General features: G+C 39.9%; 1 protein-coding gene across 4 annotated transcripts in view; it reads left to right on the top strand.

The window, feature by feature from the left end:
- Jakmip2 (janus kinase and microtubule interacting protein 2) overlaps window positions 1–15,520 on the top strand; it is a 147,923-nt gene extending 132,403 nt beyond the window's left edge. For 2 of the 4 annotated variants that reach the window (XM_042263727.2, XM_042263729.2), the window contains 2 exons: window positions 4,292–4,357; window positions 14,983–15,520. In XM_042263727.2, the coding sequence (XP_042119661.2) occupies window positions 4,292–4,357; window positions 14,983–15,120 (204 nt within the window). In that variant the 3' untranslated portion in view covers window positions 15,121–15,520. Of the gene's footprint in view, window positions 1–4,291; window positions 4,358–8,096; window positions 8,168–14,982 lie in introns of those variants that run through there. The other 2 variants (XM_006977681.4, XM_015996438.3) reach the window with 1 other exon arrangement.
- Window positions 15,521–16,039: the final 519 nt, after the last annotated feature.

The following is a 16,039-nucleotide window of genomic DNA, read 5'->3' as shown; positions in this document are numbered from 1 at the left end:
CAGGATGGGTCAAAGACAACTATGATGTAATTATGATGTGTAAATTTTAGAGGCCATTGCTAGCTATTTGCTAGACATTTATGCTTAGATATCCCAAGATGAAAACAGTATGCATTTTTGTCCTTATCTTTCCTCTCTATCTGTTTGGGTCAGTAGAATGACCTTATCTAAATTTACTCAGGCTTCAAAACTTATGCCTTTTCTGTCCTCTGCCTCAGTGAACTTAGGTAGGACCACATCCAACTGACATTGGCCCCCAAGTGCTTTGAAGCTTTCCTATTTTGCTCACACTGTTACAGGCATTTGCAGGATCTTTCATTATTATAGCGGCTTCCGGGTGCCGCCTGTACTAACCTGAATTTATCATCTACACATGCACTCAGACATTTCAATGTATTTCCTAGTGGTAGATTCCATGTGCTGGATATCTAGAATATTCACCCTGGACACTGCCCTCCTGTGTATTTGAAGACAAGGGTGATTAGCATGAAGAAAATAAGTATGGTGTATTTTGTCAAACGGCATTAACAAAGGCCCATGGTCCCCCAGGGGCCGTGGAAATCACATTGTAGGAACTTCCCACTTCTCCCCTCAGTTTGTTCCATAAGTCAGCCCTGGTTTTTAATCAACTTCCCTGTGGCAATTTCTTGCTCAAGGGCATCTGTGGTCTCCCTTTTGAAGTGAGTCAAGTCCTGTGTAGGTTTCTTAAGGTCTTTCATTAGCTGGTCATCTCTCCCTTAAGATGTTCTTTCCAGTCCATCTCCTGAGTTCTTTCCAGTGCAAAGCCTAGTGCTACTTATTCATGGTTTCCTATTCCAAAGCCTTTGCTTGCCTAGTTTTCCACCAAAAATGGTATTCAAAAATTCTCATTTTTTTTAAGTCCCTATTAGAGGTTTACCTCTTCCAGAATCCTCTGTTGGATGAACAAAATGTACAAAACACTCTTTAAAAAAATATGTTTAAAGCCTTGTCTTAGAATCAGTAAAAGCCATGTATTCAGAGCCAGCTGTGTACCAGATGCTATGAATATGGCAGTTACTTTAAACATCTGATCTGCCATATAGATGAGAAAGGACAAAGCCACACCACAAATGAACCACAGCGTGAACTATCTCTAAGGGAGCCACTAAGTGCGGGGAATAAGCTTGGACACCATATATGGGTGTGCATGTGAGTCAGAAAGAAATAAGTATGTTAGGACAGGTAGTCAGAGGACACCTCTGAAGATCCATGCAAACCAGGGAACCAGTCACACAAAGGTCTAAGAAAAAGGAGCGAGCACTAAGTCCTGCTGTACATTCAAGAGCCACAGAAGAAGTCAGTATGGCTGGTGTGCAGAGTCAGGCTAAGATGTGAAGCTGGAGACCATGAAGAGTCAAGATCAGTGTGGGGCCTTGCAAGAATCTGGTATTAGTTTTAATGCAACTCAGCTAACTTTTCCTTTCCCCATCTCTTAGACTCAGGACTACTGTGATCTTTCTAAGCTTTTCACCCGTATGAAGCTGAGGATAGTACTGGGGGTCTTATGCATGCTAGGCAGGTGCTATACCATACCCCAACCTGATTATTTCACATTTCAAGTTCAGATTAGCTATATTGGTTCATGTAGGAAGGACAGATTTTAATATGATGAGGATGGACCAGATAAGAAGCAGGAGCAACTAAAAATAAGCTGTCTCATCAGATCCAATAAGGGATGAAGATGAGTTCATGTACTTGATAATGAGAGAGGGAGAGAGGGAAGGAGGAAGGAGGGGAGATGGAGAGAGAGAATATGAGAATCTATTTGGGATCTCACAATGTTTCCTCTTGGTCAGATGGTTAAGTGTCTGGGAAAGAGAAACAGGCTTATAACATGTAATGAAGAATAATGGATTCATCTACCGTGTGGATTGGTCTGTCTACAGACTAACACAGCCCTAGGAACTGGAGATGGGTGACAGCATTTTACATCTTTGCCATTTTTCACCTTTTGTACTTAATTCTGTTATTCTCTGTTTTACGTTCTATCTTGTCAAAGAACATCATAGCTCTTTGGGACGAAAAATTAGCTGATGCCTTAGCTGTATTCTTCAGTACAGATAATACAGCCATAGACATGTCAGAAAATGGTCAGCAAGCACAGAGTTCATGGCTGAATAAGCACTTCAGTAGTTGCACGGATGGATGGTTCTCTGAATCAATATTTATGTCTGTATGCAAAAACAAGCCAAGGAATTGTGTGCATAAACAGGAAGGAAATGCCTAGCACATTTATTGTTTTGTTGTATAGCCTTAGAGCATATGCAGTACCACTGAAGTACACACCAGCACACACATCACACGTAGGTAGGTGCTACCATATTCCAGGCTCACCTGCATCTCCATCATTCATAAACATGTCAGAATGGCAACTAGAGCACAAGCAAGCCTAACCTCCTTTCTTTGACAGCCGCATTTGTCAATCTTGGTGGTACTAAGACGGATCATCTAGATCACTATTAATTCTTTGAGGTAGGAGGATGTTTCCTGCCTTGTGGGATGTAATGGCATCTACTGGCCCTAAGCCAGAAGAGCTGTTAAATATCCTACAATGCAGTTGTGACAATAAGAAATATTAACACAATTAAGTACCGGTGATAGGTACACAAAGTTGCTACTATACTAAAATATGAGATAATTATGCATTATAAAATAAGCATACAAACCAACTTGAGAAGTCCTCAGACATTGCTAAATGTCTCCCTCCAGGAGAGGATAAAAATCACCTCTAGTTGACACATTTTAGAGAGGAGACTTGATTTCCATGTTGAAATATTTTTTTTTTCTGTTAGCTTCCCTATTTTTTCTCCTCACATTGCATTATAAAAACCTCTCTGTATGTTACCACCCTCATAGGCTTCTAGCTAAAGGACCAGTTCACTGTTTTAATTCCTGCAAACAGTGGTCATTAAACAACAAGCTTGCTATGCATCAAGATGTCCATGGGTACCAAAAGCCTTTGGGATGTCAAGGGGAATTGTGAAGACTTCTCTTGCTCCCCAGCAGTTGTCTGTGTAATGCCATTATCCAACCTGTGACATCTCCGTGTGTGGAATGTGGTTACAAAGGCTTTTCTGCATTCCTGACTGCTGTGATATTTTGTTACGATTGCTTCATATCCGCAGCTTATCAGCTTACTTCTGAGAAGTTGTATTCAAGTGTACGCTCTACTGGCTTTTGAGAATTGGTCAGTCATGTTTTGTGAGGAAATTCCATCCCCGAAGACGGTTAAAGCAGGAAGACAAGAAAGGCCAACAGTTGTCTGTTATTTCACAGTCAGCTTCAGCCATTTTTTTTTTTTACTGTACAAATAAGCAGCCAGAATATCAATCCATAGAGTTGATGAGGGCATTCACTTGACGCTTGCTCGTTCTAAGACTTGCTGCTCTCTTACAAGGATATGGCATTCCTACATTTCATATAAGCTCACATTCCCCAGGACAAAAAAGCAATGTGGCCAAATCCAGTGGCAGTGTGGTGGAATACACACCTCTCCCCTGGGTTAGGCCTCTGCAGTTGGTAAGAACAAGGTGGTTTGTTAGTAGCCCGTTACTATGACAAAATTCCTGAGAAAGCCAATGAAGTCAGAGGTAAGGTTCATTTGCGCTCATGCTTTCAGAACTTCCTGTCCATGATCGCAGCTGGCTCCTTGCTTTGTGGCAGTTTATCTTGGAAGAAGCATGAGTGAACAAAGTTGCTCACCCTGTGGCAGTTGGAAAACAAAGAGGGGAATGAGATTGAGGTCCCAATATCCTCTTCAAGGGAATGCCCCAATGACCTAACTGCCTTCCCCAAAACCCTACCTCCCATCAGCCATACAGGCCGACGACCATGTTTGTAGTGTGTGTTATTTGAGAAGGTTTTTAAGTTCCAAACTAAAGCAGGTATAAAATACTCTGCTCAAAAATATTACCAGTGACCACGGGCAGTAGTGGTGCACAAGTTTTATCCCAGCACTCGGGAGGCACAGACAGGTGGATCTCTGTTAGTTTGAGGCCAGTCTGGTCTACAGAGTGAGTTTCAGGACAGCCAGGACTGTTTCACAGAGAAATCCTGTCTCAATATATATATATTTAACAATATTTTCCCACCATGAGTCTGGATCAGCTTTGGGACACGCAGAAACTCTGTAAATAGGGAAAAGTATGTTTGTGCTATTTCCATCTGCTGGCACAAATATCAGTGTTTTCATAGAAAGCATTATGATTTGTTTGGTGAACAATTTCCTCAACAACTTAGCACCTAACAGTGTTTTCCCTGTTTTATTCAGAGAATCCGTGACCTAGAAGATAAGACAGACATCCAAAAGCGGCAGATAAAGGACTTAGAAGAAAAGGTATGCATTAACCTCCTTTGTTCAATCTTAAAGTGCTGCTGACTTGGCCTCTGTGCCTTCTCCTTCTTCTTGGTTATCATGCCTGGCACAGGCAGACATAGGTACAGGGGAACTTGTGCCCAACTTCAGTAGGACGCCAGGATTTGGGGTGATGCTGTCCCATCAGCAGCCTTGGTGGTTTTGCCATGTGTAATTTTGATTCCCTTCTCTCTACCCTCCTCATCTTCATTTCCAGTACTTTTCCCCCTCCATTACTCTAATTTGCTTTTTCTTTCAAAGATATTTTCATACTTAAAATAAAACAAAAACATTTTTCCATTATTCATAAAAATCCCTTTCATCCCTGGGCTTCAGTTTCACTTCAACAGTGAGTTCAGAAACCCAGGCTGATGGCAGTAAGCACACCTCCCTGTCATTTCCCCAGTAGTTAGAAAGAGTGCCACACGCCTTTAATCCCAGCACTGGGGAGGCAGAGGCAGGTGGATCTCTGAGTTTGAGGCCAGCCTGGTCTACAGAGCGAGTTCCAGGATGGCCAGGGCTGTTGTACAGAGAAACCTTTTTCCTGAAATACACCGCCCACCTCCACCCCCATCCCCCATCCCCCAAAAAAAGAAAGAGAAATTTCTTCCAAGAGATCCTGTGTTTAGGGGGAAAAATAATGGTGTTCTACAGAGAGCATGTGGAAATGATTGAGTGTTGATGGAAGAAAAATGCTCAGTCTGACATAAAGGCCTGTCCTGCCTGACAGGCCAGGAGCATTCTGCTGAGGGATGCAGAAAGAGAGCAGAGAGGTTCTCTCCCAAGCATCTGTCTCCCTGACAGAAAGTAGCTCTACAAACCCTTGAATTGAAATAGGTTGTCTGGCTGTAACTTCCATGGAATTCAAGAAGACCATGGCAAACCATCTGCCATTCCTGTGATTATGGTTAGAACTGAGTTCCTCCAAAAAGGCCTGTGTCATGGTCCGTATGTGTGAGGTCAGAAGAAGTCAGTGCAGTCTGGAAGGAAGCCATATCACTGGGCGCTCACATTCTTAGACTGGTGAACTTCGGAGTCTGATATCACCTTGGGTCAGTGACTACAAATACGCCTTCGTGCCTATAAAATGGGAATGATAACACCCACACTGACCTCCCGTCATGGGTACCATGAGGAATGAAATCACATATGAAAATTAGGAAACCTTAAGAAAATTTTCCCATGCTTGAAGTACATGTCCTCCTTAACATTTTAAAATCTGATCTTCCCTCCTTTCAGACCATTTGGTTCTTCAGCACTGAGTGAGGCACATGTAAATTACAGTGACCCAAGAACTACATTCAGTTTCCTTGCAGTTGGTGGAAAGACATAGAGAAGGCAGGGGCTGCTCCCAGCTTCCCTGGCTGTTGGAGGACACATATCACGCCTTCAGTTTCTGACAGTTTGGAGAGGCCAGGTCTGGTCTGACTTGGTGTTTATCCCTAAACTCCCCTTGTTCTGACTCAAACAGAAAGATGTAGTTGAGGCAATTCTGTGCAGAAATTTCGGGGTAAACCCTTCAAGCCCCCTTCAAGAGAGGCTTCCAAAAGTGGAGCCATTTGGCTGGCCACCCCAGCTCCTATCCAAATGAATCCTGTGGAAGTTTGGGGAGAAGAGCAATTAAGACTATCAACAGGATAACTTAATGACAATATCTCACAGTCATTTTGTCCCATAATATTTATAGACCTAAACTTCCTAGACATTTTTGATAGTGAAGTAATACATCAATTTCTGCTGAATATTGTCTTAAAACAGTGAATGGAGCTACTTAAATAACAAGCTGGTTGACTCTTGAGAGACCGTGGAATGGGAGATGAGGTTCACACAAGGTACTCTGCTCACGTGACCTCACTCCCACTTGTCCTCCAGGCTCCTAAAGCAGCTAAGTGTCCTTTGTGTCAGCCCACTCTTCATTCTCCCCCTTGGGATACTTGGAAGCCTACTCAGGGTGCGCACAGTGTCCCTGCTGGGCTGCGGTGGCTCATTTTCATGCCTATGTATACAGTTGGTGGAAATCAGGGAATATCAGCAAACCAAACAAAACAGCCTCAACGGCACACAGCAGTTCCCTTGGCCAATGCACTTCCGCTGTTGTTGTTTCCTTTACTTCTTACAATTATTCCGCAAGGGAGACACAACAGATGGTGTGGTCCCTTTTACGCATGTAATAAGCAGTGCATCAAAGAAAGTAAACATCTTGCCCAAGATTATATAACCAGTTCATGCAATCAAGATGAGAGGCCAGGGTGACTGACTTCAGGTCCCACACCACTGCAGAAGCTGAGACTGTTGTAACAGACCAAGGTACTGGTCATCTCTTCATGCTCAACTCTTCTGTCCAAACTTCTCCTTGAAGGAATAGTGGGAAGCCTTCCATTCTCCCTCATTCTCTAGTCCTTGATGGGTGTATCTTCAAGAAAGACTTTTTAAAAGCCAGGATTGGTGGCACATGCCTTTAATCTCAGCACTCAGGAGGCAGAAGCAGGCAAATCTCTGTGAGTTCAAGGCCAGCCTGGTCTACAAAATAAGTTCCAGGCCAGCCAGGGCTGTTAGAGAAACCCTATCTCAAAAACCAAAAAGAAAACAAGGAACATTTTTTAAAAGTGTTTCTTTTAATAAAATAAATCAAAAACTTAGAAATATAAAATATAAACATGTATTTATAAATATGTAATATTATAAACAAATAGAAAATAAATATAAAAATAGAAGAAATCATCAACACATGGCTTTCAGCATATTGTGTTGATAACTTGGTTGCTATAATGTTGCAAGAACCTTATAAGCGGTGGCAACGAGAGAATTACACAAATAGTTTTTGCAACCTGTGAATGCCATCTAGGATCCTATTCCAACATGCTGAATTCATAGGATGCTCCTAGAGTGGTATAATGTAATTTAAACTACCAAGGGATTCCACATTTTAAAAACATACCTGGCCTGTGACATTTTATAATTAATACATAGTTGGTTTTATTTCAGTACTTCATAAGCTTGTGTTAATTCTTCTAATTTTTCTGTTTCTCTAATGAAGGATTTTGATAAAGAGATCGAATTAGACTATTAATGAGTCAAATATAAAGAGGTCTATCTCAAGGTGAGGACAGCTGGATTATAACTTATTCATTATCTGAAATGCCCATTGGTATAAAAATATCTTCCATACCAGTAGGAGGACCACACATTTGAATTTGCACAGGATATGCCCAATTTATACTTTTTATTCCTAACAGTGTCCCATCTCCTCACAAGTGTCCCACTGCAGGTGATCATCACACTACACCCTAATATTCTTCCTGCTGGCTCTTGTCCCTAAAACCTGTCACATTAACTAAGCAGGGACAGCTTAATGAGCACAAATCTCTGATTACAGTTTTGAAACAATACCCTCACATCCCTGGAGAAGAGAGACAATGCCCACAATAAAGCACAGCTCACAATATCTGTGCTCTGGCTCTCATTGCGTCACAAGATTCTATTTAGTGAGATACCACTTTACTACTCTGTGCTTAGTTTTTCTCATCTATGAAATTTGGAGCCTAAAGCCTAGAGCAACTGTATGTGAGAATGCCTTGTTATTAATTCCAAAATATATGTATCCATGTTAGAGGCAATAGGTTTGTTTTTGTTTTTAATGAGGTAATGTGGAAAGCTTTTGTGCTACCTGAATGTTGGTGGAAGTTCAGATTTACATAATCTCCTTCTTTTTCTTCTGCAGTTTCTGTTTCTATTCTTGTTCTTCTCTCTTGCCTTCATTCTATGGCCTTGATGTCAAGGTGCCTCTTAAAGGTAAGATTCCATTTAACTCAATGGTGCAGCTCTAAGAGGTAGCTGATAAGAAGCATGTTACACGTTGTTATTGCATCACAGGGTTTTTTCCAAACCAAACAGTTTAGTTAGCCATAAAATAAGACATAGGTCCAATTCAGGTGAACTATTTTTAAAACTTAAAGTTATATGACATGGAAGTAATGTTTTCAGTTTAATTATATTGCCTTAAGAAGTTGCAATGTCTATGAATCTTAGTGTTCTCATTGTGGCTGTCCATCACCCAGTCGGCATTGTGTCTGTGTATCCACCAAGTGAAAAAACGTCATTGCGCCTTTAGTATTTCTCCAGCATGAATATGCTGGTTCTAAGACTCAGAGAAACCAATTATGACCACTATTGCAATTCTGTCCCAACCTTTCCACAACAGAAGTCATGAAAGCATGATATTAAGTGAACTTGGATCTTGTTTTAAAATAATATACTTTTCAACATCAATTCAAGAAGAAAAAAATGAAGCCTTGTTATGGTTATTACCAAGCCTGTGTCTGATGAGCACATGCATTAGTAATTCTAGCTTATGGTTCTCAATGCTCTCAGTGCTGAAAATAACAGGCACAGAAGCCTTATCATGCACCCCATGAGCCAGACCACTTGAGCTTGATAGAGTTGATGAAAGGTGGGAAGGACAGAGAGCAGGGACTGGTCTGCAGCTCACAGCATAGCAGGTGGTTCTGATAGCCAATCAGCAATGGAAACCACAAAGCTCAATACTACTGTTCGAATGGGGGGTTCCCCCTGACATTCTAAATATACTTCTATGGACCACTTTGACTTTGATTATCCTGTGAAATTACATTGTGCAGAGTTCCCTTCTAGGCTTCATACTAGTTATTATTCTTCTAGCAAGCAGAAAGATAGGAAAGAACACTTTCCCTCTTCATGGATGTTAACCTCATTGCCTCCCTGTAAAACAAACAAGAAGGCTTTAACATGACCTGAAGTTGGGAGATGAAACCAAAAAGACTTAGAAAGTTCATGCCCTTTGAATAGCAATCCTCTGGCTGTATTTCTTCTTCCCAAAGATCTTCATAGTCTGAAAACTATTCTTTGTCTGGAGATAATTTTGCCATGCACTAAGAAGACTGAGCCTCATAAAGGGAGGGAGAGCATAGGGTGTAAAGGAGTAAGACACTAGTTCAGCACTAATGGGGCCACAATGTCAGGAAACAGTTCCTCCTCAAAATAAACAGAGTAGATAAAGTTATTAAGGAGGCAATGCTACATGGTAATTTAGGAAAGACAAACTAGATTTCATAAATATCAGGTAGAAAGGCAAAAAACTTCAGTATCACTAACACTCATGCTGTCACGTACCGAGAGTTATTCTGAGCTACAAGTGCTTTCAATCCTCGTTCAATCACTCTCCAAGGTAAGTATTGCTTTTATTCCCATTTTACAGTTGGACATGACATCAAGTGACTTCCACTATTATGCAGCTGTGCTTGGCAGGAGTAGGGGCTGAAGCACAAGCCTCATGCCACAGTCAGTTTTAATCAGCAAACAGCAGGGCATCTCTTCTGCATTCCGAAGGATGTTCACATTGTCATGCAGGCGCAGCTTCTTCTGCTGTCTCTTCGACATCTGCTGAGATGTCGTCTTGTAAAATCACACTGTGTCATTTCCATGGTTTCTGCTAAGTTTTGGAGGGTTCCTGAGGAATATTCAAGATTGGCTGTGTGCTTCAAAGCAGCACATAATTCATACTTAGTCACTTTCTCTAAAATGAAGGACTAATGTAGAAATATAATAGCAAATAAATGTGGTAATGAATCTGGTCAGTATGAAATGTATGCAGGGAAAATGACAGTGGTTGAGAATTAAAGAAGTCAATTATAGTGTGAATTTTGCCACAGACTAGAAGTATGATAGTAGACTATTTATTTAATCTACATGAGTGTTTAAGTATTTACCTGCAGCATGATGTGTTGAGAGAATTAAATGATGCCATACATGAAAAATACTTACCAAATTGCCTGCAAAAATAATTAAATAATTTGCAATTCCTAGCTAGCTACTATTATTTTTATAGTTAGTTATTGCTTTTGCTGATTTTTGTAATAGAAATATGAAAATATAACTTTCAGTTTTTCCAAGCAGATTGTAACATAAATCCAAACAAGAAGTTGCCTCTTTTCAGAAAATAATCTTGCCTTGATTAACTTATGGAAAGCCAACACTACTGAAAACTGAATGATGTTATTTGTATCTGCAAAGCAATTTAGATAAAGGTGGAAAGAAAAAAAAGTAATCAGATTGTTCACAGATAGTAAAAGCATACCACAGATGATCTTGTATATACTAAGTCAATAATTGATTTTGTTCATAAGCCTAAAAGTAACTTACATATGAAAATATACATTCTTTAAAGCAAAGTGATTCATATTCATACATGCTTTCTTTGAGCAATACTGTAAGTGATCCCTGGTAGTTTTTAAAAATGCATCATCCTGACATTTACATCGCCCTGATTTCAATCTCTAGCCCCAGCCAAAAAGGTCATAACTATATTTTTATTTAACACTAACAGCCCTGTTAAATAAATGCTATTCTCTTATTATACTTTATTATTTTGTGAGTCTGCACCCCCATAAAAACTACCCAGACTGGGTGATTTATAGATATTAAGGAGTTGTTTTTCACAGTTTGGAGGTTAAGAAGTCTACATCCAGTCATTGACAATCTATGTCTGATGAAGGCTCAGTTTCTGTTTCCAAGGTGACACATTGCTATGTGTTCTGTAAGAGACACTATGTCCTCATATAAAAGAAGGAATAGAGGGGCAAAAAGAACCTACTTAATTCCCTCTGGCATTTTATGGGCTAACAATCCAATCCATGGCAGTATCACCTCCTATGTCAATAGACAAGCCAAGGAAGCCTCTCCCCTCTAGCCTCAATTAGTTCTCATTCAATATTGAAATATTATATGATTTCACCCCTATGCTTGCACAGATCAGTTACTTAACAATTCTCAATGCCATTTTCTTTATCGGTAAGATAGAAATAACAATGGCTATCTTTTACTGAATTCCACATGAATTTATTGAATGATACATTGCATTTGAGTTCTGAAGGAATGAAAAGTGTGAGACCTGTCCCCAAGTTTCCAAATGGTGTGACTGGGTGAATGGTAGTGCCTTTAAGATACTACAGTCTTTGGCTGCTGAGGGAAAGGAAACTTTTTTTTGAGGATGTAGTCCAGAGTAGGTCAACTGCAACCCCATTGGAGAGCCACCACCCAAGAGTAGAACAAATTGGACTCAGTGGGTTTAAAAAGCACTTGAGAACAAAAGCTAGGGAGGTAGGGATCAGAGTTGGTATGGAAGGAGTTGGAGGATAAAAGTGAATATTATGTATACAGTGTTCTGTCTGCATGTTTGCCTGCCTGCCAGTAGAGGGCACCAGATCTTATTATAGATGGTTGCAAGCCACCATGTGGTTGCTGGGAATCGAATTCAGGACCTTTGGAAGAGCAGCTAGTGCTCTTAACCTCTGAGCCATCTCTCCAGCCCTAAAGTGAATATTATCAAAATATATTGTATGAAAATCTCAAATAACCAATGAAAGTATTGTTTGAAGATACTTAAGTCACAAATCAGAGGTCACATGCTCTTGGTTCAGAGCCTGCTGGCATATAGGTTCATAATGATACCTGTATGCTTCAGAGAAGGAAGGGAAAAGTCAAAACTTGCTTAAAAGAATCTCTGTGGCTCACAGTGTGATTCTGGATAATTAATGTTATTCAGTTTGAATGCAGTTGACTTCACAATAGCAATAATAATTTCCTTTAAAGATACGCCTTAATTTGTAAAAATGTAAAATCCTAGGAAATTGCTTATAAACTAATTGGTTTTAAAAAACTAACATGTGCTAAAGACAACACGTGTTATCTAGCTCACTATGATAGGCAGAAAGAGTGGCAGATAGCTACAGTCCCAACATTGGGGCAGTAAGGGTAAGGGAATTGGGAGTACAAAGCTAGCCATGGCCAAAATCAAACAGAAAATAAATGAAAATGATATATGCCTGTGATCCAGAATATATGATGCAATTTCTCATAGACTATAAACTGAAAACTTCCAAGTAAATGCCTTTGGAAGGGAATCTATTTATTTTATGTATACAGATGCATAAACATCCATCTAAAACATTGTTGTATAGGTTCAGATGAGATCTCTTTGCCAGAGAGTGAAGAATATTATTCTTTTTTTTAAAAAAAAAATACTATTATATCTTAGGTGTATGGGTGTTTTGCCTGCATGTGTTCACCACATGTGTGAAGTCTCCACAGAAGCCAGAAGAGGGCACTGGGTCTCCTGAAACTGGAGTTACAGGTGGTTGTTAGCCACTACCACTTGAGTACTGGGAATGAAATCTTGGGTCTTCTGGAAAAGCAGCGGTGCTCTTAACCAAAGAGCCAGCTCTCTGGCCCCTGAAAACATTATTAAGCTCTTGTGGTAGTGGGGTGTAAATGTGAATTGAGTCTCATCTTTTCAGTTCAGTCTTGTTTTCTTTCCTCATCCTTTAAATCATTCTTTGATTGTATTCCACCACTTCCCATTCACTTCTAGTACCTGAAAATCTTGCTCAGTTTAAAACTTCAATCTCATATTTAATTTAATGTCATGTCTTTTCTTATCCTATCTTGGTCAAGATCAGATATCCCTAAAGATGAATAGGTTCATGATTTAGCTGTAGATCTCATGCCTTCCTTCCATCCATGGGGCTCAGTATTTATTGAAAGGACAGAGGAACAGAAGAAGAGGGATCCTGCTTCTGAATGATTGCCACAATCTCACTGACTTTGATTGACCAGGTCTTTGAAGTCTTTTCTTGGAGAGGTGGCCAAAGACTGGCCAACCTGAGAGTATGCATCAAACACGTGCTTTTCAAAGGGCCATTCTAAGAATGTACAGTGTACTAGTCTCAGCCTACCTGACACCCAACCCTCTCCGGTGTTGTTCTGGCTCCCACCAGTGGTGCTCTAGCCCACAGCTTCCTGCTGGGGAGCCCATCTCTTGGTGAAGCATAAGCAGAGATCATAAAACTTCTGTCCCCATCTCTACTCTGTCATCCCACTCCAATTCTCTCCTCTGAAAAACAAGAGAAGAGAAAGAATTATATATACAAAAGACAGGTCTCTTCCTGTGTACACAACATCAGTCTTTTAATGCCTCTTGTCAATGATACTCCCCCAAAAAATGTATTCTTTTTTATTTGTCTATTTAGCCATTCATTGATTCATTCGTTTATTTTATATGTGTGTAGAGGTTGGTTCTTTCTTTCCACATTGATGAGGCAAACTCTCTCTTCAGCGGCTGTACTATGTACTCCAGTCTGTACGATTCCAGGTAATTCTTCTGTCTCCACCTCCCATATCCTTATAGAAGTTCTGGGGTTACATATAAGTACCACAACATCCAGCTTCTTTATGGGTTCTGGGGGTCCAAACTCAGGTCACCAGGCTTATGCAACAAGTGCGTTTACTCACCTGCCCATCTTCTGTGCCTTCTCTCATCACAACCTCATGCTCTCATTCATTGTACACCTTTCCCATAACCTACTCTGTGACTACACTCACCATCTTAATCTAAAGCTTTGGAGCAAAATGTTCACACAAACATACACTACAGATATGTCTAACTTGTGCCTACAATCTGTTTAATGTGCCTCTATGTGGTGATTTGGAAATGGGATGGAGATATGGAATATCTTCTTATCTATCAATTTTGATCTTGGTCAACATTTCTGGGATAATAGCATAATCTTTCTACAGAATCAATACTTTCTTTATTTATTTAGATGAAAACAATGCTACTTAGGGAAGCTAAATAACTTGAGGCAAGAACAGAGAATTTTTTTTGCTCTGTCCATGTCATTCAGAGCAAAGGCCTGTCCTTAAGCAAGATATGATAGCATGTCCTCTTGTGCCATCTCTGGCTTTCCTTAGAAGAGAGAACATTATAAAGGAGAGTTCTACTTAAGTGAAAATCCAGACGTGGCCACAGCTCATTTTCAGGGACATTTCAGAGTCAACCAAAGAGTCTGTACTGGAGAATTCTCAGTGTTCTATTAGTCCCTAGGGTGAGAAAACATGCCAGTGGTTGTAATTGTAGAATAGGAAGTGTGATATAAAAGTAAATTATAGAAAGTTGTAGATAATGTAGCTTTTAAAATAGTATCTGGCAATAATGATAATAGCTAACATATCCAGTCACTAACTATAAAAACTATTATTTCTTTATATGTATCTTATTTCAATAAATCATGGAATAAATAATTCTTTTTTTTCTCTTAAAGCAACTAAGCCTGGAGATATATGATTTTCCAAAAAGCATTTAGCTCAAAACATAGACAAGAATAATAATGTTTTATCTTTATTTTTAAAAGCTTGTTTTGGGTTTCAGTTTGTTTTTTTCTGTCAGAGTTTGAACAAAACTTGTCTTGTGTAAGAGTTTGCCTTTTAAGCAGATCAAGCTACATCTTGCACGGCCTTGATGCAGGGAGAGGGGCTTAGACCTGCCTCTACTAAATGTACCAGGCTCTGCAGACTCCCTTTGGGATACCTTGCCTTGTTGGAGGAGGGAATGGAGGGTGGGTTGGGGGGGGGGAGGCAGGAAGGGCCAGAGAAGGGAGGAGAGGAGGATCTGTGATTGGTACGTAAAATAAATTTTAAAAATCCTTAATTTAAAAAAAGAAAAGAGTTTGCCTTTTTTTCTGACTTAGCTGTTAACATAGATGACGTTTGATAAATTCTTTTCCTCTGTCTTACAGAAAAAAATCAAGAACACAGATCATACCCCCAGAAGGCAAATGCTTTTAAACCTTCAAAGATGGCAAAATTGTTTACATCGACATAAGGGAAATCAAAAGCTAAGAACTACCTACTCTGTAGCCAAGACTGTGCTTTAAAGCCGTTATTCAAGGTTTCTTACTTGACAGTTTATAATGACCCTGTTGAAAAATCTACATTATATGCTGCATTTAATGAAACGTGTGTATGTCGAACCAGAAGAAGAGAACTATAAACGTATAGTGTGTAAAGGAAAAATTCAGCAATGAAACCAGTTTCAGCAGATCAAGAGAAGATGTGTCTTGGGCATGGAACCAAAGTTACAAAGAAACATTCAACTCCTGCTGTGCAGGGGGGGTCATTTTAATGTAACACCACACCCCATGGAAAGACTATTCCTGAAAATAAACATCATTTTAAAAAAAACAAAAGAAAAAAAAAAAAACAAGGGTGGGCGGGGAATGAAGCACGAGGAGTACCTATGAGGAGCTATTTACAATAAAATGTTTCATTTGAAAAGTCTGGTTTCTTACTACAGGGATTTGCTTTTCTGTCCTTATAATTGTTTTAAACTCAGGAACAGAGACGTCCGTGATACGGATGGAAGAAACATTCTCCATTTTGTTTCTCCAAAAGGTGGAGTTGGGGATCAGAAGTGGATCCCAGTTATGCTACAAGCAACCAAGTCAAAGGACTCTGGGGAGTGTAACACGGGCTATAAATGGAAATCTGATGCTTCCTTGTATCACACACCTGCATTTCTCCACCACGGACAGACTGGTCTCATCCATATTGAAAATGATGAAGATTATACCCACAAGTTACAAACTCCCTAACTTAGCTCTGTCTAGAGCATCAAGATCTATAGGGAACTAGGGCCAGAAAACACCTCTGCATCTTCCAGTTTCAAGTTCAAATTGCCTGCAAATGAATAAGCTGTCCAACTTGGGTAACATCCTAGAAGTGATAAGTCAAATACCAACAGTCGGGTTTGCCAGAGAGCTATGGATATTAAGTATCCTGCTATACCCAAAGCAA

This window comes from Peromyscus maniculatus, chromosome 19 (genome assembly GCF_049852395.1).
Source record: "Peromyscus maniculatus bairdii isolate BWxNUB_F1_BW_parent chromosome 19, HU_Pman_BW_mat_3.1, whole genome shotgun sequence".
Taxonomy (NCBI): domain Eukaryota; kingdom Metazoa; phylum Chordata; class Mammalia; order Rodentia; family Cricetidae; genus Peromyscus; species Peromyscus maniculatus.
The sequence above is the reverse complement of the archived record's forward strand: the minus strand, read 5'-3'. Positions and strand labels throughout refer to the sequence as shown.